Genomic DNA, 26,139 nt, shown 5'->3' on the forward strand with positions numbered 1-26,139 from the left:
ACATTTTGGGTACCCCTTTATTCTAGTATCCTCACATTTTGGGTACCCCTTAATTTGTGCATCCCCACCTATATCTTGCTGGCAAACTTTAAATTACAAAATATGCTCAATACATAACACACAAGATCATTTATTAATAAAATTATAGAGCGGTATCTTCTATTCTTTCCGAAAACTTTGACACAAAATCACCATTTTCCGATATGTTGCAAAGGCTTAAAGCATCACTGTAAAGCGCAATCTATCTGATCTATCAAATAAAAAACAACCCTCGTAAACTTCAATCATTTCATAATGTCTCAGTAAAATTTTATTCTAAATCGCCTCTAAAACAGCCGAGATGTAAGCGTTTTAAAAGATGTAGGACAAGTAAAATTTTGCCTTATGAATTTATTCATTACATATTGAGATAGGTGTCTGTTTATAAGGCCGCGGCCACTTAACTTTGCTACAAAAGTTCTTGTTATTTGTTTCGTTGCGGTTTCTTTCAAAGTAGCCCAACTGAACTGCAGTTTTTATTTTATAACGGTGGAGTACCAGCACACTCATAGATCTTCAAAACAAAGTTAGACTGGAAGGCGCGTGTTTTAAAAGGGAATAGGCAAAAACCACCAGCTTTCAAAACACTCCTCTTGTACATGCAACATCAATGATTTTACGTGAGCATGCCAAGTCTTTTTCTATGCAAATTAATTGCATAATTAAGGGCAACCTTTAAACAATAACACCAGGCCATTTTATTGGATTTCGTGTCCAAGGTACCAAAATTAATGCGAGCAGCTTGCGGGGCAGGCATGATTCAGGCGGGCACGTCTCTTGTGCTGAAGGATAGTACCTTCGAAACATCAACACAAATCCCAAGGGATGTTAGTATCCCGGTAGGGTACTAGGGGATACCCAGGGTACGCTGCGAAGGATAACACCTCGAAACATCAACACAAATCCTAAGGGATGTTAGTATCCCGGTAGGGTACTAGGGGATACCCAGGGTACGCTGCGAAGGATAGCACCTCGAAACAACAACACAAATAACAAGGGATGTTAGTATCCCGGTAGGGTACTAGGGGATACCCAGGGTACGCTGCGAAGGATAGCACCTCGAAACAACAACACAAATAACAAGGGATGTTAGTATCCCGGTTGGGTACTAGGGGATACCCGTAACACTGACCTGAAATAATGGAAAAACCACATCACGAGGGATTTAATTTTCGGAGGCACCCAAAACACAGGGATACCCAAATTACGTTGGAGCAGATCAAGAGATTTTTGTACTACTTAGTGTAGACACTGCATGCGATGCGTAACTATCATGGGTAAAACCAGGAGTCCATCAACCTCACGAGTCCATCACTTATGTGAGGCCTGGGTCACAGAGGTCACAGATTACTGACCGGCCCGGGTTGGTGGGGTGGGGGGGATGATTCCCATATAATACGGACAGGGATGCTCCTCGGGAAAGTAGAATTAAGGCCCTAAAGGAGACGATACTTCAACAAAGTATGGTGGCGTTTGGCCTTTTACATACAATTTTTTTACGCACAGCCTCAAGGAAGAGAGAATGAACTCATCTTGCCCTAGACGATACCTGTATGGAAAAAAATATTAACTTTGCGTCCTAGCCACCCTAAGTGAGACCAAAGTTCGCAATCGCTACTGCTAAGCAAGGAGACGAGCTTCCCCGTCACTTTTATATGGGCTCCCCCCCAGTGATGCTGAGAAGAAATGGGCTCCCGGTATTACTTGATTTGTAACTCAAATTAGAAGCGCCATTAATTTTCTTATACAGCTCTTTACACTTCAACAGAAACGCAAAATAGATCATTAAATTTTAAGCTGTTTCATATTATGGTTCAAAACTCGATGACACATGGATTTTTAGCCTGTGTCTCATTCGTTTCCGTTTCCTTTAGGCCAAGCGGGGCAAGCACTGATGATTTGCGAGCGTATTGGGTAAAAAGGAACAAAAGATTCCCTGAGTAGGGACTGGGGTAGAGAAAGAAAGAAAAGTAACCTCTCCTTCTTGGCTAAAAGGAACCGGAAATGATTTTCGGCTCGTGCTACAACCAGTTGCAAAAATGTTGAGACACTTCCACGAAAAACCAGCCTTTCCTACTTCAAATCACTGCTAGTCACACGTCTGTGAGATATAACACTCACCTCCCTCCTCCCCTCCATTCAGAATTGTTCCTCCAAGTTTTGAGCATGGCCTTGTAATTGCTAGCAACTTTGATAAGGGGTGGAGAGGGGGTCACAAGCACAAGATCATGGGCAGGCCACTTAAGCCAAAATATGGTACAGTGTCTTAAGTACTTTTGCAACTGTTTGTAGCTATGCCATGTAATTGGTGCAACCGATTACAACCTAATACCCTCTTGAAGCCACTCCTTAGGAATATTGAGCACAACCCCTACCCAATATTTAAAGGTGATTTCCGTTTTCCTTAGTGATAGTCGCAGTTGCGTAAGATGCAAACGATTCAAAATGTCTATTCGAAAAGTTCCTAATTTTGCATTTAACTGTGGTTTTCATATAATCCTCCATATCGTCCATTGAGACAATCAATACCAGGCGTAAGTGTTAATCCCTGGTGCCGTTGACTCTTCATTAGCAGTGACTAATAACAGTCCAGTGTGTTTGGTGACATTATTCCTGTCTTCTTCATTTGTAAGCCGTTTCAGTGAGGCAATGTGCAGGCTTCCGAGTGCAAAGCAGTTTTAACAGTTTCTGCGAACATTTTTTAAAATTATTTGAAATCGCAAACAAATCGATATTGTACAATATGATGAACATGAGCGTATGATTACGGCCTTATGAACTGTTTATTAGTAGTGACTAATAACAGTTTAGTGTATTTGCTGATATTGCCACGGTCGTATGTTGTGTTGAAGTGTCTCGCTAGGACAGTATAACGCTTTCAAGTGTAGAGTGGTTTTATGTGTAACAAACAGTTTCAAGAAAATGTGGATTCCATGAACAAGTAAGCAGATCAACATTGTACAAGACGATGAACTTGCGGTTTAAACTGTACATAATTTACGTATTCAAGTGATGCAGATGAGATTATATTTTCTACCTGCAAGTTTATATTCGCAAAAATATAAAACTACGGTAACTTTCTGAATTCAGGTTCAGGAGTAAATTTGTTGCCTGTTCTGTTCATTAGCAGTGACTAATAACAGTCAAGTGCGTTTATTTTGATATTAATGCTGATTTACTTAGCTGTGGCAATATTTAGAATGCATCTAGATGTAGCGCATGTTTCTCAGTTTTATGAAATGAGCTGGCACACAAGTCAGCATTGTGAAACTGAATATGAACCTTAAACTATAAATCATTTACGTATATGCAGTGATGTATTTTTGTAGCTGATGCAGATAAAGTTTTTCCTAACTGCAAAAATTCAGATCGCTATCTACACTCAGATCTGTATTTGTAAATTTGCCTGTGCTGTTTATTAGCAGTGACTAATAACAGTTAAGTGTGTTTACTCCGATTGTACAATATACAGTTATGAGTTCATAATACTTCCATGTACATTTATTCTATAAAATAGTCGCTACCTTGATTCAGATCCAGGTTTTAAGTAAATTTTTTTGTATGAACTGTTCATTAGCAGTGACTAATAACGGTTTAGGGTGTTAAGTGATATGACTCTGATCATAGATTTTGTGCGTAAAAGTGATTCACTGAAGCAATATACACGCTTCCAAGCGAAGAGCAAGCTTTCTTTTCTCTAATAACGAAAGTGTCACTTCTATGAACTGGCAAAAAAATTAGGTTTGACAATACGATGAACATGATCTTTGAACCGTTCATCGTTACGTACATTATATAGTGATGTTTCATAATACAAGGACTTAGATTTCGGCGTTTGTGTAAGCGATGCAGCTGTGATTATTCCTACCTGTCAGTTTACTGAATATTTTGTTAGGTAATTAAAAATCCTTTTTGGATTCAGATCCAGGTTTAGAGTAAATTTGTTTGTAAATTTGCATGTACAGTTCATCAACAGTGACTAATAACAGTTCAGTGTTTTAGCGAAATTACTCCGATCGTTCATTTTGTTATTGAAACTGATTCAATAGCTGGGGTAATGTTAATGCATCTAAGTGCAGCGTAAGTTTTTCAGGCTATTTTCACATCATACCGGATAGATTGCCGTGCCGACATTAAAAGCTGTCCATTATAGTATGAACACCTATCCGATATGTGACTCTCCACTTTAGAGTCGGATCCCGTGCGCGCGGCGCAGCTTCGCTCCGTTACTGAAGTCGCTCCGAAATCACCGTTCTTATGTGTTCACAGAAGCCCTATCCGATATGTTTTGGTGCCAGCACAACAGCTATCCTGTATAGTGAGAATAGAGCCTGAGAAACATGCGTTTTACTAAGATGCAAGTTGACTATTTTTATTTTCATTTCTTTAAAATGTAGTGAGCTAGTGAACAAATCAACTCTGTAAATATAATGAAAATGCCCGATCTTTTAACTGTGCATAATTTACGCATATGCAATGATATATTTATAAAATGAGATGTAGTTTTATAGTTAACAGCTAGCTAACTGGTGTTAGTTTTTGGAGCTTATACAGGTGAGATTATCCCTAACTTCATTGTTAAAAGATTTTTTTTTTAATGTAAGATCTCTTTAATTTAAGATCTCTTTTTGGAGGTTCAGCTCTAGGTTAGTTAGTTTTTTTTTGCATGTACTGTTCATTAGCAGTGATTTGTAACGGTTATTATTCTTATCGCACATATTTTTTTACCTGAATTACAGAGGGAGCAGTGTAGGGCGATTTAACCAGTTTCTATCAAAGTGAAAACTCCATAAACTAGCAAACAAACCAGCATCGTATGGTACGGTGAACAAAGCGTAACATAAGAGTTTGTATGCATTATAAGAGATAAAATTTAGAATAAATACATTACATGAATGTAAACAGTTACAATTCCTCAATAAAGTGTTGATACAGTTACTCTGTTGTCTTTTATGCCTCGCTGTTAGGTCTCAGTGCTATGTAACAGTGCACAATATGGAATATGGGCCATGGTAATTTGTAGTTTATTCTGAATTGATCACAAAATTTTCTGAGAGCGCGGGCTCCATAGCTTACTTGCCTTGCTCATTTTCACACTCGTCCCCACTACGAAGTGTGACAATTTCTGAGTTGCCACAAGCCTCTGTTTCATAGCGAGGCTAAGTGCGTAGCAATGGTTAAAACTCGTTTTTACAGGAAATGCTCTCACTTAGCTGGTTTTGAAAGTGAGAGTTTTTGGAACTTGAGGACACTGTGTTACGTCTTCTCCTACTGGAGACTGGACCGCCATTTGTACAGTGCCTTGTAACCTGAGCCACCCAAATGTCGAGCTGTTTGCAGAGCAAAGGCAATACGTTCTTCTTCGGTTTTGTTATTCTAAGACCCTGATTATTGCCCCCTCAAGTAGATTAAGGCCTGGGTCATTACAGAGTTTTCAGAATTTTTAAAGGGGGGTGGTATAACATAAAGTATTTTCAAGATATCCCATGACTAACAATTTAAGGCCAATCATAACCAAAAAATCCTCCAATTTCATTTTAAAAATTGTCTATAAATGCATCACGTGACCAGCCACGCCCTGTTTTATCGAGGAATCCTTTGAATCAAAATTCCCACCAGAAAGAGAGTAAACCGTTTTTCTTTAGTAGGTCCAAAAGTGGCTACTGATAGTCTTCGTGTAAAAACAATCGGAATGAGGCGAGGTCAATAAACGTCTTTCTCCTGTCGATAATTTAAGTTGGAGGAGGACTGGCACTAGTCAGTGAACACCAATTGGACCTGCCAAATGTAATGCTTCGAACCATTCCGAGCTGATTTCGTAGACACTTTGTAAGGACAATGTTTTGATACCGAGAAAGCAGAGCTACTTCTTTGGCAAGTGGTGGGAATCGTTGCTTCTAATTTTCGAACAATGGAGGGCGTGGTCGATCACGTGACCAGATAATTTAAATTTCCTTTTTCAAGTTTTTTGAGTTTCGTTTACCTCACCAAAAATCGTCCCTTGTGGATGTCTTTAACCATAGTTTTTGGAAACTGTACATAAAAATCATAAATGACTTAGACCCAGGCCTTAATCTACCTGAGCCCCCCCCCCCCCCCGGAATCGAAGCTGCGACCTCCCACCTTGCAGTAAAGTGCTCTTTTAACTGAATTGGTCCTGCCGCGGTTACAAACAGGTTTTAAAAAAGTAGGATTCTATCTCTTCATAGTTAAGAAGTATTTCGAAAAGTAAGCGGGCCATCTAGTTCAATACTAGTAATATCAGACTCGTACCCAGTCGCTATTTATGTGTTCCCATGAAACCCCGCGCGCCTCAACCTAACCCCCAATCTTCTCTCACCCCCAAAACGCATAAATAGCGACTAGGTACGAGTCTGAACTAATACCAGGAACCGATAAACTAACCAATCATAATGTGTTGTGCTCTGACATAAGGCATACGTGCGCCTCTCATTTGACGTCTTCCTGTAAACAGACCTTTGTCACGCGGCGGCCATTTTGTCTCAGGAGATTTAAAAAGCTTTGTTTATGCACGGCTAGCCTCGTAGAGAGAACGAGGTCGCCGCGTGACAAAGATCTATTGCGTGTTCGACAGCTCTCCTGGCATGCGTGGCAAGCTTTTGAATGGAAAAGGGAAAGGGCAAATTTTAAAAGACGCGTGAGAACGCCTCCGTTTCTGACTAGCTTTAATCCCCGTCATTCACAGGTTAATTCTTCATAACTAGCTGACGCAGATCAAATTTGGGAGATGCTTACAGTATACCATTATAGAGCGTTTTAATGTTATTTAAGTTAAGACCTTGATTATTGGCCCGTCCCCGGGAATCGAACCTGCGTCCTCCCGCCCTGCAGTAAAGTGCTCTATGAACTGAACTGGTCCTGCAGCAGATAAAAACCTTTTAAAAAGGTGGGATTATATCTCTGCATAGTTCAAAAGTATTTCGAAAAGTAAGTGGGCCATCTAGTTCAATACTTATAATACCAGACTCGTACCCAGTCGCTATTTATGTGCTCCCATGAAACCCCGCGCGCCTCAACCTAACCCTCAGTCTTCTCTGAACTCTATATTTTCACAACTAATTTGTAACCTTCGTCTACCCTTTTTGTCAGGGGGATCCAATTTTATTTTGCTTGGAGTCGTGGAAATAAGCCATACGATCTTAGCTGAAACGTCTGTGACTAGCCTGTGTACAGACCCCCCCTCCCCTCCCCTCACACAAGCTATCTGTGACGTGTTGCAACTTAACTTATTTACCTATTAAACAACAGCATGTATATTCTCCCAACTTTTCTTCGCACATTCTTGATCATTTTCGTTATTATCAAGACCGTTATGTTTGATTTAGAAGAGATACTGAAAGGAGATTTTAGATGTTCAAGGAACATATCTTATTATAGGAAATTAACGCTCCATGAAATTAACGTGAATCGTTAAAATTCGCGTTAATTTAAGTCGCGTTAATTTTGTTGAGCGTTAATTTCCGCGACGTTAATTAAGTGCAGCGTTAATTCTGCGCTCTTAATTTCCAATATTTTAACCCCAATTTTGGAACCTGTCCAGACATTCTTGACACCTAAAAGACATTAACTACAAGCTTTCTTTCTTTCCATTTACCCTTTATTTTTCATCTTTCAGAAAAGCTAAGGTGAAGGTTTACAATATTTCGAGTTCACCTTCATCGTTGTCGCTGTCAGAAGTGATGTCAATATCTTCTCCTTTGATTTCGGCCAAGATAATCGCGTCAATTTTCGTTTTATGAAATTCTACCTCCTCTTTCGCGTTTATAATTTCTTTATTCGAAAGTCGGTTTCCGTTAAATTCGCGTTAATTTAAGTCACGTTAATTTCCAATACCTTAATTTCATGGAGCGTTAATTTCTTATAATAAGGTAAACGCATCCCTCTTGTTTCAAACACTTGAAAACCTCTTAAAAGAGCTTCAAAACCCAGCAGCGAGTCTAGATCTGATCTTGACAGAACAAGTGCAAACCAAACAAGTTTGCTGGGGTCATTGTCTTATAAATCGACCTAACTCAGGAAACTGCCAAGTGAGCTTACAGTGAAAAGATTCCTGGTGGTTTTCACGCTGTACGTTACCAGTTTTACAAAGCTACAATGCGCAGTCAATATAAACAGCTCTCCTCAACTACCGGCCAAGAATGCCAGTGGCAGATCCAGACCTTCAGATGAGGGGGGTGGGGCGGGGAGGGGCACTCATCCAGACCCTGAGATAAGCGGGGGGCCCCGGTCTCCAAAAAAAAAAAAAAAATTTCGGCCCTTCGGATCTCATTTTGGTCGAAAAATAAGGGGTCCCTCCCCTGGATCCGCCACTGAATGCTGTGGGTGTTGCAACAGCGGGGTAAGACGAGGACCTAAAATAAAACTGCGAAGAGCAAACGCGATCACGTAACAAAGTGGCTTACTCCAGGTTATGGGCTCCTGATCCTGGCATGAAAGAGTGCATGGAAGTTGCTAAAATTGGGCCTAAAGTCAGGTTATGCTTTTAGGCTTTTGACTCAGATTAGATGGTCCCAGGCGTACCCCAGTCGCGGTCTGTGCGTTTTCTGCTAACGTGGTCCAAGCGGTGTGGAGTGCGTGCGGGTATACATGCACAGCGGCTGGTGACTGCCATGCGCATTGACTAAATTCGAAGAAGACGGAAGTAGTGAGATTTCTTGAAATTTCAACTCTCGTCAGCTAAAATTCTTGCAATCATGGGTTAAACTCATCACCAATAGATGAGCATGGGCGTTGGTGCCTTCGAAGTTGGTGGAGCCGGGCAATGCTCTAGCATGAGGAGGAGGTATCCATGGCAACCCTGCGAGCGGCCCCCACCAGGCACCGTCACACTGAACAATTCAGTGGAATACTTACCAACCCAATACTTACCTAGCCCACACCAAGAGGGAGGGAGGGATGGGAAAAACCAAAGCACAAACTGGCAGGCAAACAGCAAGCAATTGAAACAACACTTTGCGAAGAACTGCAAGCAAGCAACTGCGTATATAAGTCACGAGGTGCCCCTGCTGGATACATCGGGCCACCCCTAATATAGCTGGGGAAACAGCTGACCAGCATTGCTTCGAGGTTAACTTTGCCTAAATTACATTTAGCCACATTTAATTTGTTTTCTTATCTAGCGTTCTCTTATGTAGCCTGTACGAAAAGAAATTAGAATTGGCTCCACTCTGCTTGAACATTGTCCTTCCGATTCCTCTAAAGAAAGTACTGAGGTAAGCGAACTAATACGTACTCTCTTAGCTAGGTCACATGCACTGTAAATAAGCTGACATACAGTAAACGAGTTTTCAGAAGATTTTCCCTTTTGTAATGAAAAAATTCGCCTTAGGTAATGTTAACACGGGATTTCCTTGGAGTGAATCATTCTCTTTTACACATATATAGGATTTACGGTCATTTCGTTCCATAGTCAGATCGTTCCAAGTCAGATCGTTCCAATCAATAGTCAGATCGTTCCACAAAATAGTCAGTTCGTTCCAGAAAAAAGCAGTTTGTTCCATATATGTTATATCTTTTTTCTAAATGTGTAAATGTTACCCGAGTACAGAGTAGCGGTCGGAACATGGATGAAAGTATTTTCAGAACTATTTACATAATGGCGAGAGCGTCGTATGTTAATTTCACTAGCTATGCCTTGCGGAACGATGTCAGAACTATTCACACAATGGCGAGAGCTTATGTTTGTCGGATTAATCTGTTTGTCGATTTTTGACCACAACACAGAAAGTAAAATAAAGTACTACGTCGCCTGCGTGTTTCTTAGCTCGATGTAAAGTGGTTTTAGATTAAACAACGAGAGAAACCTGGTTTCGCTAACATGCCGAATTCGCTGGGTATGTTAATTGACAGTTTAGAGTTTGTTTGTATCCATAAACGACGAGCAATATCTATAATTTATACTCCCTATCTCAGTTTTAATCCTGTTGCTGTAAAAAGATATGAAGCTTGTGATAACCACAAGTAGGTTTTAAGGAAGAATGATGTTCGCCATCCAGTGGGTAATGTAATTTGATTCCCTAATACTTTAATCCACTAGCTAGACAGTGATTTATTCGAATTGCGCACTTAGCTTTGCGAAATTAATTAACAAGAGCTAGTTTTAGTTATTTTATGTAATTCTGTATGTTGTTTAGGGGCGGGAGTCATTAGGACAACCCAAATGTCCCCGCATGTAAAAAGAATATTAATAAAAGGTTGAAGACGATAAAACGCTTGCAATGCTCAGTTATATTTTCCGCAAGACAAATTACCATAAAATCGAGATTGTAATTCGAAACTCGCGTTGTTTTCAAAATTTGTATAAATCGGTGCTGAAAAGAAAAATTTAGGTTATAAGCGCTTCGAAATACCTTCAGAACGGCATAGCTTTTACTTGTTGTTCTATATCTTTCAAAACCGTCAATTGACTGTGGCTCTGAAAGCTCTCAAAGCGGCGGTTTAAATGTTAAAGCCCGTGGCTGGTTGAAATTGTTTCTTGTTTGTTTTCAAACGACCTAGGATGGATCGAATCAACTTTGGATCGATTATTATTTTATCAGCTTGTGGTATGAACGAAACATTTTCTCCTCGATAAAGTTCACTCAACAAATTTAGAAAAATTTACTTGACTTTTCATAATTATGTGGAACGAACTGACTTTTTTGTGGAATGAACTGACTATTTTATGGAACAATCTGATTATTGTTTGGAACGATCTCTCTTGGAACAATCTGACCAAGGAACGAAATGACCATATACCATATAATTAATTTATAGTGTGTTGTGATGTTTTGACGGCCATAAAATTCCGAAAATAAGCCCTGTGGTATTAATATTAATTTTGGGAGCGTAGAACACGAATATGTTAGGAATTAGTTATTTTGGGGCATTAGTCCATACCATTACAATATTTGGAGCAACTTCAGTATTCAGTTAAACCCCATTTTCTCATGTTGCACACTAGTAAATTACAATTTCTCAATGTGAATTCGAAAATACAATGTCAGCTTCCGCCTTCCATGCAAACGCATATGATGCCCTCTTAGGTCGGGAAGGAGGGTCTGGATCATGATTCACGGGTTAAATTTCCGTACATTCACGAATCACATTACCTTTTGGAGTCATTTCATGCATGTATCACATGATCTGGTGACGAACCAATCAAGTCCATCAATGATAAGTGGTGGTTGCTGGACTACTATAGGAAATACCATAAAATTCCGAAAATAAGCCCCCCAAAATCGTAACGCAAAAAACCCTCCTTTAAATCGCCCCTCAGAATATAAGCCCCCGGGGGCTTGTACTTGGAAATTGCCCTCGAATACAAAGTAAAACAAAGCAAAAATGGTTAATTTCCTTTCCATGACAAGCTAGCCCAATCGATTTTGAAATGCAAATTTCCCTCCGTACATAAGCTCCTTCGAATATAGGCCCCTCCAAAAATAAGCCCCTCCAAAAGGGGCTTTGAAAAATATAAGCCCCGTGGCTTATTTTCAGAATTTTACGGTAGTTGGTTTGAAAAAGGGTTATCTAATGTTCACGACATTACATCTGTTTTCTCAGTAGAAATCTTGATTTACAGACTAAAATGTTAGGTGATCACTCGTCACAGTGAATACTATAACCAGGGTTTCATTAAAAATTGAAGTAACCAGCAGATTTGAATACAGTAAGCGACTGTATCAACAAGGGGCCAGAAGTCCACTTTTTTAAGGGATGTCTGGGGGCATGCTGTATCAGAAAATTTTTGCAAAGCCCTAATAAGTGATTTTCAGCTGATTCAGGGGACTAAACTGAGTATAAAAGAGCGAGTTTTCTGTTCAAGAAGACTTGCCGGCTTTAACTCAAATTTTGATTTACGGTATTAGCTACACAATTAACTCCCACAAGCAATGAACAAATCTTTATTATTAAGTTACTTATATTTTCACATGAACAAATTCAATTTTTATCCATGACATTATTCAAACTGGTTGCTTCTTCTTTGGGGGAAAAAAGTAGCCAACTTCTCTGAGCAGTGTAGCCAAAGCAGTACTCGACTTTCAGAAAAAAATCTTGGGGCCAACTGGCCCCCAAGTTTTCATTTTTGGTCGCCAGAATAAGTATTCTAGTCGCCAAAAATTATATTTAAGAACTAATGGGATAAAATAAACTTAACATCTTTAACTTAGCCTTAACAGAAAATGAATGGTTTAGACTTCCTTTGAACTTTCTTTCGAATGGTTTTCGCTGACGCTCGATTACCAGCCGGTGTTCTGTAAAATGAATCCGCACTCAAGCGTAAATCTCCTCAAACAGGTATTCAAGCTTAAGGTTCAGGAAATGGAATACACATTAAAAAAACAAAATTTAGGAATCACAAAAAAACTTATTTGGGTTATGAAAGAACAAAATCTGCAAAATTTGTTTTGCGTCCCATGTATTTGCATGTTCAGAACTGAACATCGGTGAAACTTCATCTATTGCGCGGTTGCCTAACACGTGATCGAAAGTCTCCAGAAAGACCAGAAAGAGGAAACGTTGCTAATGTTTTCGGGCAAAGAAGTTGATTTCGCGAGAAGTCTGTTAGACAAACAGCATGACTTCAACTTTACTTAATTAGAAGTCAATAAAATACGGCAGAGCTTTTATTTGCGTCGTCACGCTCAACAGAAATTTGCGTAAAGTTGTTTACAAGAATTGCGAAGCTCGAGAAATAAGCGTCGTTCGTTCTCGATTAGCTTTGATTAGCTTGAGCTTTTATCAGACTAATCTGTTATCGAGTCCGCAATCGAGATACATGTTCGACATAAAGAAATTGTTTTAAATATCGATGCGCTTTAAGTCATTCCCGGAGAAACACGGGACGATCTGTTGAGAATTGCGATCGATTTGTCCGAAAGTCGATTAAAGTCTTCCGTCGAATTCATTTGTTTCACAATCCTCTTTCAAGTAAACGTAGATTAGAGTGTTGGAAGAAATCGTTAAAGCCTTTAGACAAATCGTTAAAACGTTTAGACAAACCGTTAGAGCGTTTGGGCAAAACGTTAGAGCGTTAGATAAACCGTTAGCTATCCGTTAGTTGTGTAAAGGATAACAAATTATCATTAGTGTACGTTTACCCAAAAAAGAAAATCGCCTATCTTGGGGGCCAGGTTGGCGACCAGGCGTGAAAATTTAGTCGCCACTGAGTAAAAGCTGGTCGCATTGGCGACCCCACGGGTCGCAACGTCGAGCCCTGCAAAGCGTTTCATCAGTTGTTGGTGCTTATTGAAATCCCCGCTATAATTCATGAATCATGACTGTATTTTATTAGTTTTCTCGATTCATGCTCTGTTTACCGGTCAATTCATGAATCAGGGCTTCTGATATTTCGCGCAGTCGGGGAGCTGTGAAATTCCGGTAAATCCCACGAAATTCACAAAAACCCACAAAATACCACAAAATTCAGTACAAATCTTATCATATACATGTCTGTACAACATATTTGAAACTTGTTTCAGCTATTGGGGCTATTTACTTGCTGTAAACTTGCAAATTTATCTTCAAACTTCGTCACTGAAACGTGCAAACAACGTTCCAGAACTACCAGGCGACAATTATGTTGCAAAAAACTGGGCACTAGCCATGATGTTAAAGGCTTTGCCATTGGTTCATTTCTTGAGCGTTTGAAAGAGCAAATGATAACCTCTGTTAGAAAAACGCAAAAAACACTGGTCTGATCAGCGCAAAACCAATGAATTGCCAGTGAAACCAAAATTTGCCTTGAAAATAACCACAAAATCGGCTGTTTGTTACCAATTGCTCTTTGGCGAAGTTTGCCCTGAAATTTCCCACGAATTTGTCCCCAAAAATCCCACGAAATTTGACTTTTTTTCTCTGCAACCTATCAGAAGCCCTGATGAACTGTGCAAAATCCCTTCCAGACTGGCAGACCCTGTCTTAGGGCGACCATTAGGTATGTCCCTAAGCTGAATTTCAAAACCGTTTGCTTCCTGTATTGAGGAAAAAACCATGTCACCGTCAGTATTTTACTATTCTGTTTCAGGGCCCATGCGGGGGAAAGGGCTGGGGGGGGCTAAGGCCCCCCCCATTTTTTGAAAAATAAATAAAATTAACTACCGTGGAACCTCAATATAGCGAAGGGCCAAGGGACTGGCAAAATATGGTCGTTATAACAAGGTTTTTTTAACTTATATCGAGGTTCTTTTTTGTATTGTCTTAAATTTTACTATTACTGGAGTCAAAAAAAATAGTTCGTTAGACCGAGGACTTTGTTATAGAGGTTCCACTGTAATATACATAATTTTCACATGAATAGTATCTTTGCTGGAATGAGAATCTTCCAGCATCTAAATTCACTATTATTGGTCCGTTTCAAATTATCCCATCAGTCTGATGCCACGGTAGTAAGCTTCGGAACACCTGTGTTCCCAAAACTGCACTTAGTGCTAGACTTTGCGTTTTCAAACCGGCAAGGCTATGTAGCATTTGCAACGATGCGGAATTATAGTCTTATTTGATGAAGGTTCTCGATTAAATCTGAACACTAATCCACGAACTACAGTTTCTTACAACGAATTGTATCAGCTGATGATGTGGTCTCTGACGCATTTCAATGACATACTAAACAAAATGAAGGGGTTACAGGAACCTACAGTGCACACTTGTACTGGTGGATCCTGCATGTGCAATCAGGCTCAGCAGGAGAAAGGTACTTTTGTAAACATGACTCCGCTCAACAATGACTAAAGAAAGGTTCAGTAATCTGACAGTTCTAAACAGCCACAAAGAGAGAACAGCCAAATTTGCCCCTAACCCCCGCCCCCTCCACTTCAAAAGAGGTGGTATTAGTCCACAAGTGCGACATTTTGAGACCCCCAAGTCCTTTGGAAAAGTGCATTTTCATGAAGAATGATTATCAAAGTAAAGAGCAAGGTAATTTGGTGTTATGCAACAGTTTTCATTTATTGAGTGTCCTTGCAACATTTATAATAGGCTCGACTTCGCTGCTCTGTCGGTTCTTCCCAAGAAGAGACGGCTGGACAACATATGAGTGGCTGACTGTGTCTATGATGTAAATGGGATTGAACACAGTTTGTTTTGTCTCTTTGTCTCTTTGGTATTTGCTGATGTCTGTGATGTAAATGGGATTGAACACGGTTTGTTTTGTCTCTTTGTCACTTTGGCATTTGCTGAAACAATCAGCAGAAAGAGGTACACGCACTGATTTGAGGTATATTCATTGATCTTGTATTAGCAAAGTTTGGAGTGGAATTTATTACAACAGGAATTGACTTGAAAATGATCTCTTTCACATTAGTTGCCAACAACCATTGTTGCAGACTGGAAAATAATTAATGACCCAGACCAGTTGGTTGAGTTACAAACACATCCTTATCATCACCAGAGCTTCTCTAAAGGTTTTCTTTGTAAACACTTTAGGATTTTTTGTGCTTAAAACGCTTTTTAACACAATATTTGCATGCCACGTGAAACAACCCTCTCACATCCACTGTTTGAAATCGAGCTGCCCCAGAAAAACAAATTTATGCTCAAAATATTTAATTTTAGCAGACAGCGATCTGATTGGTGGAAATCAACAATAGCAAACCCATGTGTTCAGCCCTCTTTTCAGGGAGAGAACACGGGCTCATTTCCTGGAAATCAGCCTAAAATATTACAACATAGGCGCTCATTAAGTTACGTATAAAGTACCATAAACTGCAAAAGGCTTAAATAAACAGATATTTATGTGCAATCTTACAATTTGTTCTTTATCTTCATGAGCATAGTGTAAAGGGAATCAATGCCACTGATGCCATTTCAGCAAGAACATACTGTAAACATGTCAAACTTTCAACCACAAAATTAAGAGAAAGCATAAGGCAGAATAAAAACTCAAGATAATTTTTCTGAAGTGATGTTTTTGTATACCTTCTGCTTCTCAGTTAAATTTTTACCATTCTGTTTTTTGCTTGATTGACATGACATGATGTGATGCAATAGCATTTTGATATCATTGCTGAGGCTCGTGGCAAGTTACGTGTATAATGTCTGTCACATTCACATGCATACACAAAATATAAATTGAGTTGTAGTCGGGCTAATTCTGGCAAAATCTCATCCAGAATGCTTTCTGAAGAAAGTGGATCCGATTAGCTTCACATGAGAAGTCAGTGCATCTAAGTGCAGTTTTGTAAAGATAGTCATTTTGAGGCTTAATCCTTTAGATATAGGATCAAGATGGACCAATCATCAATTTGGATGCGTGCCCCCAGCCTCACCTCCACAGTCTATGATATAGCTAATGTACTATAATTATCAGTTTAGCATTTTAGTAATTTTTTTTTTAGGATCCAAGATGTCAAAATCTTCCCAAGATACAAATAGCTCATCAAAGGGCAGTGATGGGCAGTGATTCTTCCAAACCCAGTGCTACAAGTGATGAAAAGAACCACTCTGGGGACTCCCCTGATCAGAGGGCATCCAAGGACAGTGATACACCCCAGCTTACCACTGGTCTCCATTCTTCATCCAAGAAGTCTTCAAGTAATGCAAGGTACCACGTTGGGGACTCTCCCTATCAGATGGCATCAGAGGGCAGTGATGATGATACACCCCAGCTTACCTGCACTGGTCTCCATTCTTCATCCAAGAATTCTTCAAGCAATGAAAGGAACCACTTTGGGGACTCTCCTGATCAGAGGGCATCAGAGGGCAGTGATGATGATACACCCCAGCTTACCACTGGTCTACATTCTTCATCCAAGAATTCTTCAAGTGATGCAAGGAACCATGTTGGGGACCCACCTGAGCTTAATAAAGTTCTTCTCTCCTTCACTGATATTAAGACAATAACCAAACCTTCAAAAGATGCAGATCTGCCTGTTGATATTCTGTTACTTACAGTTACAAACTGTGAGTTCTTAGCTTGTTATAGTGAGCTTAAAAACCCCTATAGATGTTGGTTTGATGCTCTTGGCTATGTTTACTTTTCTGATGTGAGTGAAAGTCAAGAGGAGATGAAAGTTGCTTTACTAAGATGTTATAGAAATGGTATTGGTCCTTGTGGTGCTCTTGTATCTGTAAAGAATGCTGCCTCTGTGCTAAGACCCAAAGCAGTCATTTCAGTAGGAACATGTAGTGGCCTCAACCCTGCAAAATCCAAGTTAGGAGATGTTGTTGTGTCTGCCAAATTAGCAACATATGCATCAAAGGTAGTGAGCAGCAATCAAGAGCAGTCAACTGGTATGAGAAGTTATGTGAGCAAACGCTTTCTGAATGTCATCAAGAATTGCGCTGATGGCTGGCAAGCACCTTTGAAAGACCCGGCTGAAGCTCAGCAAGTTCAAGTTTATACTGATGCTGAGTTTTTGAGTGGACCAGAACAAGTCAGAGCTGAATGGCGACGTGATCAACTTGCTGAAACCAATCCTCAGGCTATGGCAATCGAAAATGAAGGAGAAGGTGATTAGACTTTCTAAAATGCAGCCAGCCTTAGGACGTGCATGCAGTCAGGTCTCTTTTAACTCTCAGGGTTGTCACTAAGATTTCAAGTTGCCAGGTAAATACAACAAGTAGGTGGGGAATCAAATGGCTTGGGATTTCTTTTGGTTCTCTTAGTAGCCAGGGAAAATCCCCGGCCCCTGGCTCTTAATGACAACCCTGAACTCTATAGATATATATGTTTGTTGCTTTTATTCAGTGTTAAGTTCAAGTCATTGCGTCAATTGTTTGCTTGTTTGAGTTTAGTATTATAATAATTTTTTGCTGAAAAGATGGGCGTGCTCCCAATTTAAGGGTCTTCATTGCTCGGTTGTTAGAGCACTGTCATGCTAACAGAGAGGCCATGGGTTCAAATTTTCCTTGAAGCTCCCCCCCTTAATGTTTTTGTTTAGGTTAATTTGCAATCATTGCTTAGATTGCTATTACAATTACAACAATTATGTCTGCAAATGAAACCCATTGACAAAAGATAGGTGTGGAAAAGGTGCCTGGTGAAACTGAAGGGAGTTGCAAGCAAGCCTAGAAGGTAGCCATGACAACCCCATGAGTGGCACCAGCCAGTCACTGTCACACTGAGACCTTCAGTGGAGAAATGTGTAGATACTTAACCAAAAAACATCCAAAGGGAAGGAAGGGCTGGGAGCAAAAAAATGCAAAAGCAAAATGATTGACTATGGGGAAAGTGCTGTAAAATATGCTAAAGCCCAAGACTGCCCCATATTCGATTGGTGATGGAGACCGCTGCCTAAATTTTATTTAGCCACATTAATCCATTGGCAATAGATGGGTGTGGGGAAGGTGCATGGTGAAACTGAAAGGTGCCGCAATTGAGCCTGGATTGTGGAAGGTAGCCCTGATGACCCTGTGAGTGGCACCCACGCAAACCAGTCTACAGGTGCTTGAAGAGAAAAAAGGGGACAGCAAACAGGGGAGTCACAGAACCTGGTTTCCCCTTTTTTCCCATTTTCCTTTGCAATAAAAACTAAAGAAAAGCAGTTCACTACTGAAGATGAATAGAGGTTCTAATACCTGCCTGAAGCATGTCGGCCAGAGAAAATTAAGGTGCAAGCTGTTCGAAACCGCAATCCAAACTGATACGACTGGGAAGGAGGCGGTACAGTTCACATCCTCTACATTCTTCATCTATCTTCCAACTCGAGTTAGCTTCGGTTTTTTTTCTTTTTTTTAGAAAGTTAGGCAAAATAATGTAAGCTATATTCCCGCCTTCAACTTTAACTCAAGTGTCATTTTCTTTGTTGTTCTATAGGAGTGTTTACAGCAGCATTTGACTGTCAAATTGAGTGGTTAATTGTGAAAGGAATAGCTGATTATGCAGATGGTTCTCAGTTGCCTTCAGAGAGTTGGTCTTCCTGTGCCAGTGTGATGGCAGCATCTCTTGTCGCACACATTTTGAGTGAGCCTTGTGTTTTTTATTCATGGCCTCATTACCAAGGTAAATATTTCTCATAATGTTATGTCCCATTTTGGCCTGTTGTTTTACAGAAACTAGGGGTACGTTACAGTGTACTTCCTTGATGCTGTCATAAGCTCAACACTACATTACGGGGTAGGTGCCACACATGACATCTTTTTCTGTTTAAAACAGCTTTTTAGTTAGATTTGATTATATTTGTGTGGATTATTGTTGTGGTTTCTTCAAGGAACCTACAACCTGTAAGAGCATTGATTAGAAGAGACCTCTTGTCATTTTAAACCAAAAAGAGATTAAAGTACAGTCATGTTACTGATCCCAAAAAGTTGTGGATTTTGTTGTGAAATAGGGTATAGATTAGAAGAACCTTTTCAGGTTGAACAACTGCTACCAAGTGTTCTTAGCTGATGAGTCAGTTTTTTCCAGCAGTCGTATTGAGCTGACGACAAAGCTACATGTGTATATTTCTTTTTTTAAGTGTTAAAACTACACTTGTTTTGATATTATGCACTTCTAGTGACATTATTAGTAGCAGTTAATTCTAGTAGATTTCTTGAATGTAAGTGAGAGGTGTCTTTTTTGTTGAAGATATGTCAGAGCAGACCTCAGTCAGCAGATCAAAGGAACAGTTACCAAGTCCCTCAGGTTACAATTTATGGCTCCAGTCCACATGAATCCAGATATTTTTTGAAACCACATATTTTTTTTACATGAACTAAGGCCACTTATTGAATGAGCAGAGTCACTGGTTTAGTGTTGAGGGAAGGCCGCTTTGTGATAAAGAAAATGTGCAGTTTCAGAAATATCCAGATTTATGTGGACAGGGTCTTAATGTTTAATGCTACATTGTACGTGTAAGCAATCCAACATGTTACGAGTTTAAGATACGTTTTCCACTCATTTTCCCTTTCTCTTGTTGTTTTTCTCTTGTTTCTTGTTGTCTTGTTTCTTTCTCTTGCTTCTCTTGTTTTTGGTTTTAATTTTTTTGTTTGTTTTTTTCCTTTTTGGAACTCTCATATCAGGGGTGTCGTTTGTGTTAGCTTATAATTGGGAAAATTATTTTGTCTTTGGAGGAGGGGTGGGGGCACTTATTTAAAGACGGGTGCTAATTAAAACGTTTACAGTACATGTGTTCCAATTAATTAAGAAAAGACCCTCTTCCCTCTCCTCTGTTAAGTTCTCTTGTCTAATTAGCGACTATTTGCACTCTGTTCCTTAGCTTATTTGTTAAATTAGTAAGATTTTCCCACCCTTGGCCTGGGCAACGGATTTACAGTACAAAACAACAACACTCAACAACACAGTCTCTAAAGCCATGTGTAACGTCAATGAGCGAGTTAAAATAATCATAACAATTTGATTTTTTGATACTAAATAAGAAGGGGAGGCCAGTGCAATGTAAACTAACTGTAGTATAAAAGTTTTGAAATCTATAATCATCTCAAAAGTTGATCAACAAGTCAGCCTCGCAACCGAAGGTTGTTTAAAAAACCGGTGATGTAAGGTTTGGTAATAAGCTTAACGCATGAAGAATCTTGCTCCAATACGTGTTCACCTGAGATCAGGCTCTAGACGTTAATGGCCGTAATAGAAAAACTACCATTATCAGTGCTACCACAGAACTTGTACAATTAACTTCCTACTGCTCAATGCGTTAGAAAGGATTTAAGTTAAAGGAGATTTACTTTTTTTATAAACAGATGCTGCAACTACTTTTTTGGAGTGGAGTCAGAATCAGCTTTGCTCATTTTACAACAGTACCGCAAGCCAGTTAATGATTACTCCTTGGGACCGAAGTAATACCATGGACATTGATGAGGTGTATGTACAGTTGACACTGCTAAGAGATTACAGAAAACTTGCTGGAACAACAAAAGAAAGGCTTCAAGATTGCAGTGACCTATTCGCAAGCCATGGTCATCATCTAATTCCTAAGAGAATTTTAGTGTATGGAAGGCCAGGAATAGGAAAGTCGACATTGACAAAGAAACTCGCCGTTGACTGGTCACGAGGTAATAAAGAAATCCTAAAGAAGTTTGCTGTTGTACTTTTAATCAAGCTCAGAGATGTTTGCAACACGCAAGACTTCTCTGCTATGCTACAAAAGGCGGAGCTGTTGTCCGCAGGTGACCCTATGGTGTTTAGCCAATTGTATGATTACATTCTTCGTAACCAACAGAAAGTCCTACTTATTTTTGACGGTTATGATGAATATAGCGCCGAAACATCAGCGCCAGTCCATCAGATTTGGAAAGGCAGTCATTTGAGAGATTGTACTCTTCTTATAACGACACGACCGCGGAAGAAAGATGAGCTAAGACCGGGAAGTCACGCTCAGTTTGAGATTAATGGGTTTGAACAGTGGCAAGTTATAACATTTGCTCTTAAGTTTCTTCGCGACCAAACAGAAGTAAAAAAGTTTACAAATTTCCTGTATGGACGCAACCTGTGGGAGTTGGCGGAAATACCACTTCTTCTGTTAATGTTGGTTCTAAGCTGGAAGGTTTCTGATTATCAAGGACCATCAACATCCCGCGCAACTCTGTATAACAGTTTTTGTCAGACGCTGCTCGATCACGTGACCGCCAAAACCTCAGAGGAGACATTTAGAAGCATGGATGAATACAGAGAAGACCTCGCAAAGTTAGGGGAACTTGCATGGCAGGCACTTTTAAATGACTGTCTTTATTTCAAGCTCAGCAGTGTGCCTGAGGACATTCGGTTATTCCTTGAAAAGTTTATCGATTTTGGCTTTCTACAGACTTCTAATCTTTCAAACTCTCCTCGTCCTGAGAAACTGGCGTTCTTTCTCCATAAATCGGTGCAAGAATTCCTTTCCGCCTCGTTTTTAGTTCATGGTTTTAAAAATGGCAAGGAAACCTTCAACTGTCTGTCTAAAGTCGACTCATTTAAACGGTTCACTGAGCTGCTTGAAGTTTTCAAATTTGTGTCTGAGTTGTCATCAGAAGCTACCGTTGCTGTTTTTCGCCATCTGAAGATGATAGGAGAAAAAGAAGGTCTGACTGATTACAACTTCTGTGAAAACCCTTCTTTTAAGAAACTCACTGAAGAACAAAGAGAGTTTTATCGTATTAATCTCGATCTTTTCCTTTCTTGCCCTCCTTCAGATAGGAAAAATGTCTATCCTCCATTTCTGCAATGTGTTAATGGTCTTTTAGTGATAGATTGTGGGGACCAACAACTGCCTAAAGTTCTCAGCGAGCATTGCCTGAGATCAACAAATTTCCATGATAAGCCAGATTATATATTATTTAAACAAGCGTTAACACCTGATTTAGAAGTTGTGGGTGATCAAATGTTTTCTGTCATGTCCGATTTGGACACTGTTTTTGTGACATGTTATGGTGACGTAAAATCCGTGAATACGTACCACGATCTACATGTATTCCCTCACGAGTTTTTCATTAAGAAAGTTGGACATCGATTAGTGTTCTATTTAACTCGCCTTAAGTTCAGAAGACCGACCAGTCTATTCACTGAACTGTTTAGATCATTGATATCAGCACCAAAGTCTTCTCTTCAAGCGCCTGATCACGTGTCACAGAATCATGATGTTTGCAGCTCTTGGCATTTAACTGAAAAAATATCTGATCAGACTCTGACACACTCTCTGTCATATTTGAGAGCGATTGTCATTAATAGCCCAACAAGTGAACTTGTCAGTTTACTGAATAATCTTCACCATGTGCCTCGACTATCTGAGCTCCATTTATGTAATGTTGGTGTTGGGAATCAAGAGTGTCAGTTACTTGCCAGTGCTTTAAAGTATGTTGGTAAGTTACATATGCTGCGGTTATCACCTAACCCACTCGGTCAAGGGATACGTGAGCTCGCCAAACACCTGCACAGTGTACCTCATCTGAAAGAGCTGCACCTGAATGCTACACAGATGGGTGAAGAGGAAGTCACAACTTTAGCCCATAGTTTACAGAATGTGGCTCAGTTGAGTGAACTTGAGTTATCAAAGAACCCACTCGGTCACGGGATAAGTGAGCTTGCCAAACACCTGCACAAGGTACCTCATCTGAAAAAGCTGTACCTGAGTGATACACAGATGGGTGAAGAGGAAGTTACAGCTTTAGCCCGTACACTCATGTACGTACCAGAACTGAAGTACCTTAAGCTTGACAAAAATCCACTGGTCCGCGGAGTAAGTGAACTGATCAATTATGTCGGTAGTAGTTCTCGGCTTCGTGGTCTCAGTCTCTGGGAGGTTCGACTGACAAAGAAAGAAGCCACTGAGCTCTTTACATTAGCAGATGAAAGGCGCATACACTTGGAGTCAGATTATCATGTAAGTTTCCCTTTTGTAGGTATTAATGTTCGTAATGCCCCTGAACTTCCTGGTCGACGAAAAGGAACCGTTTTTTAAAGGGGCTGTGTCGCCATTCTTATCCATACTAAAAAAGACACATTTTTGTAAAAGAAAACTTGTCGAATAGTGGTCCAGTCGTGACAATAATTGCTAATGTATTTTGTCTGTCTTTAGATGTCCTGCAGGGTGGATATAGATTGCAATAATCATACTCCGTTAATAATATTTCTTTGTCAGTAGGCAAAAATGGATTTCAATATCAAACTCAAGTTCTGTAAACGACCCTTTTTATCAATCCGCTAAACTTATAGTGATGAGTTAAGTGTCTGTGTTGGCTTTAATAGATGGTCAGGATGGAAGTGGATTGCAGTTTTGACTTCATTTTCGATTTCCTCACCGTTTCCTTAAAATGCGAACTTAAAAAGAAATGAATGCGGTTTCTTCTTGGTTATAAAATACTACTGAAATCTTGCTGTTGTATCGTTACGGTTAAGCATGTTCCTTGACGTTAAATTCCGGGATAAAGCGTGGCGATGCGTTGAATAAAATGACAGTAAACAGCAGGCAGTTTTGATAACTGACGTACTGTCGGGTGAAGAGCAAGGAGAGCACTACCAATTGGCTGTTGTTCAAATTTACAATGAACGTTATGCCAGAGGTACAGGAGGTACTGAGGTAAACCTAAGCTCTTCTCGTGTTTTTTTTCCCTTACCCTCGTAGTTGAGTCGACCCCGAGTTAATTCAAAGTTATCACTTACTAATGTGCTTATTGTTTTCACCATGAAAAGTAAAGCTGCTAGCAAAGGAGCTAAAAACACTTTTAAGAATTACCCTAGATTATTACACTTCATGTTACTTATTTCGTGAGATCAAATTATGCTTTACGCCGAGTCCATTAACAATGGCGGAAAGTTTTTATAATTTTTAAACAGCTTTTTTTCAGTTTCCTATAAAGCAATACGTTTGCTGAGGGATTCGCTCAGCGAAGTATTTACTTACATAATGACTATAATGTCAAAATTTGAATAACTATTAGACATTTCATAACTTCCCGAAATAAACAAATCTATTGTTGTATTTTCGAAGGATTTGTAAATTTAGCTTGGTAGTATTTAGCTCACCTTCTGCAGACTTCAAAAACATTTTTAAGGTGAAGTGGAGACAAAAAAAATATTGAGCAGCTAATTTTACTAGTATGGCGAGGAACACGTTTGCTCAAGGTTCAACCAATGTACTGTACTGTACTGTACTGTACAGTGTATTTCAAGGCAGCAATTGGCATGTGATGGTTGTGTTGCCTTAATAAGTGTTTTTTTTAAATGCGCCATGGAAATCAGTGGAGCGCCTTACTGTAGAGTGGGAAGTCGTGGCTTTGATTACCGTGACCGTACTAATACTTAAAACAACTAAGCAGTGAAGGTGCTGCCTTTGCCATGCGTTGCTCCAATGACGTAGAACTGTCGGTTCCTTCTCCAGTAGAAGAGACAAAAAAACTGTGTCCTGAGTTAGTACAGTGGAACCTCTACATGACGAAGGGCCAAGGCACTGGCAAAATTTTTTTGTTCGTTATAACGAGGTTTCGTTATATCGAGGTTCTTTTTCATCTATTTTGCTGTTACTGAGGTAAAGAAAATCGTTCATCATACGAAGGACTTCGTTATATAGAGGTTCGTTACATCAAGGTTTTACTGTACTTCCGTGCAAAATACATTCACACTTAAAGTTAAGTAGGGTAATGAAACAAGGCGGAGTGGCGAAGCTTTCGATTCTTTCATCGCATTCGCTGCGTTGCACAAAGAGCCTCTCTACTTTTTCTGACCAGTAGCAGCCTCTCAGTTCTTCGGCGGGGTGCGAGAAGATCAGAACAAAACGTAACCTGCGATCAGGGGATCTTTCTTTCCTTTTGTTTTGGAGGCGAGGGGAAAAGGACTTTCCCCGAAAAAGAAAACGCTTGATCGCAGGTTAAACAAAACGAGGATTTTTTCTGTTTACATAGTTTACGTTCTAGAAGGACGATTACACGTGTGCGTTTCGTTAAAGTAATGACTTTTTCAATCACGCTGAGGTTTGTAGGAAATTAGAGACACCATTGTTTTCGCTAAACAATCATGGCTACCATTTTCATGATCACTAACGAACTAACTGTACGTTATTTTTAATCCGTTTCTGTTTTTCTTTTTTTATTAGATCCCGTATACTAATCGCCTACGTACAGAGGCACAACTACAAGAAAAGGGAGTCACATTTGATGAAGAGTGAAAAAGGGAACCAAAATCGCGAAGAGACCTGGACACTGATTGAACCACTACGACCTGTGCGACCATTTAGGTATTCCCGTATTTAAAATATCTCTTTGATATCCCTCTAATTTTAGTATCCCCACATTTTGGGTATCCCTCCCCCCCCCCCCCCCCCCCCTTCATTTGAGTATCCTCGCATTTCGGATATCCCCGTATTTTGGTGTCACCCTAATCTACGTGCCTCTCATTTGAGGCGCATTTTGGTTGTTTCCCTGGTTTAGTATCCCCCCCCCCCCGATATTTTGAACCCCTGCGCTCAAATCCCTGGTGATGTGGGTGAAAACACTGATCCTAGTTTGTTCATTTTACAACCACTGAAACCGGCTCTACAACTTGACTTCTTTATAATGTCCTTGTTGTGTCAGTTCGTTGCAATGTTTTTTTAAATTAGCGGAATTGAATTGTAGTTTCAGTTTATTTCACAACGGTCGACCACCAGGTCACTAAAAGATCTTCAAGACAAAGTTAGACTGAAAGCCGTGTTTTAAAAGGAACTGGCTACTGTTATTGCTGGTGATCACTAAGACAAAAACCACCAGCCGTAA

General features: G+C 39.8%; 2 protein-coding genes across 3 annotated transcripts in view; both read left to right on the forward strand.

Moving 5' to 3' along the window:
- LOC140924635 (NLR family CARD domain-containing protein 4-like) overlaps positions 1-26,139 on the forward strand; it is a 388,290-nt gene that overhangs the window by 125,052 nt on the left and 237,099 nt on the right. The gene's annotated exons all lie outside the window — the stretch shown is intronic.
- On the forward strand, positions 9,165-25,691 carry LOC140924644 (NLR family CARD domain-containing protein 4-like). Its single transcript, XM_073374673.1, has 6 exons — positions 9,165-9,272; positions 16,374-17,487; positions 18,794-18,979; positions 19,547-19,603; positions 20,659-23,273; positions 25,482-25,691. Exons 2-6 carry the CDS (start codon positions 16,428-16,430, stop codon positions 25,551-25,553), a joined length of 3,990 nt encoding a protein of 1,329 aa, XP_073230774.1. The 5' UTR covers positions 9,165-9,272; positions 16,374-16,427; the 3' UTR covers positions 25,554-25,691.

The sequence above is a fragment of the Porites lutea genome, chromosome 14, assembly GCF_958299795.1.
Source record: "Porites lutea chromosome 14, jaPorLute2.1, whole genome shotgun sequence".
Lineage (NCBI taxonomy): Eukaryota > Metazoa > Cnidaria > Anthozoa > Scleractinia > Poritidae > Porites > Porites lutea.

What these genes read in the sequence shown, in the direction of transcription:
- LOC140924644 (XM_073374673.1), top strand. Translation starts at nt 16,428, where the DNA reads ATGGGCAGTGATTCTTCCAAACCCAGTGCTACAAGTGATGAAAAGAAC. An exon ending in ACAGTTACCAAGTCCCTCAG is followed by an intron (nt 19,604 to 20,658) that starts GTTACAATTTAT and finishes TTTTATAAACAG; the next exon opens with ATGCTGCAACTACTTTTTTG. An exon ending in ACTTGGAGTCAGATTATCAT is followed by an intron (nt 23,274 to 25,481) that starts GTAAGTTTCCCT and finishes TTTTTTTATTAG; the next exon opens with ATCCCGTATACTAATCGCCT.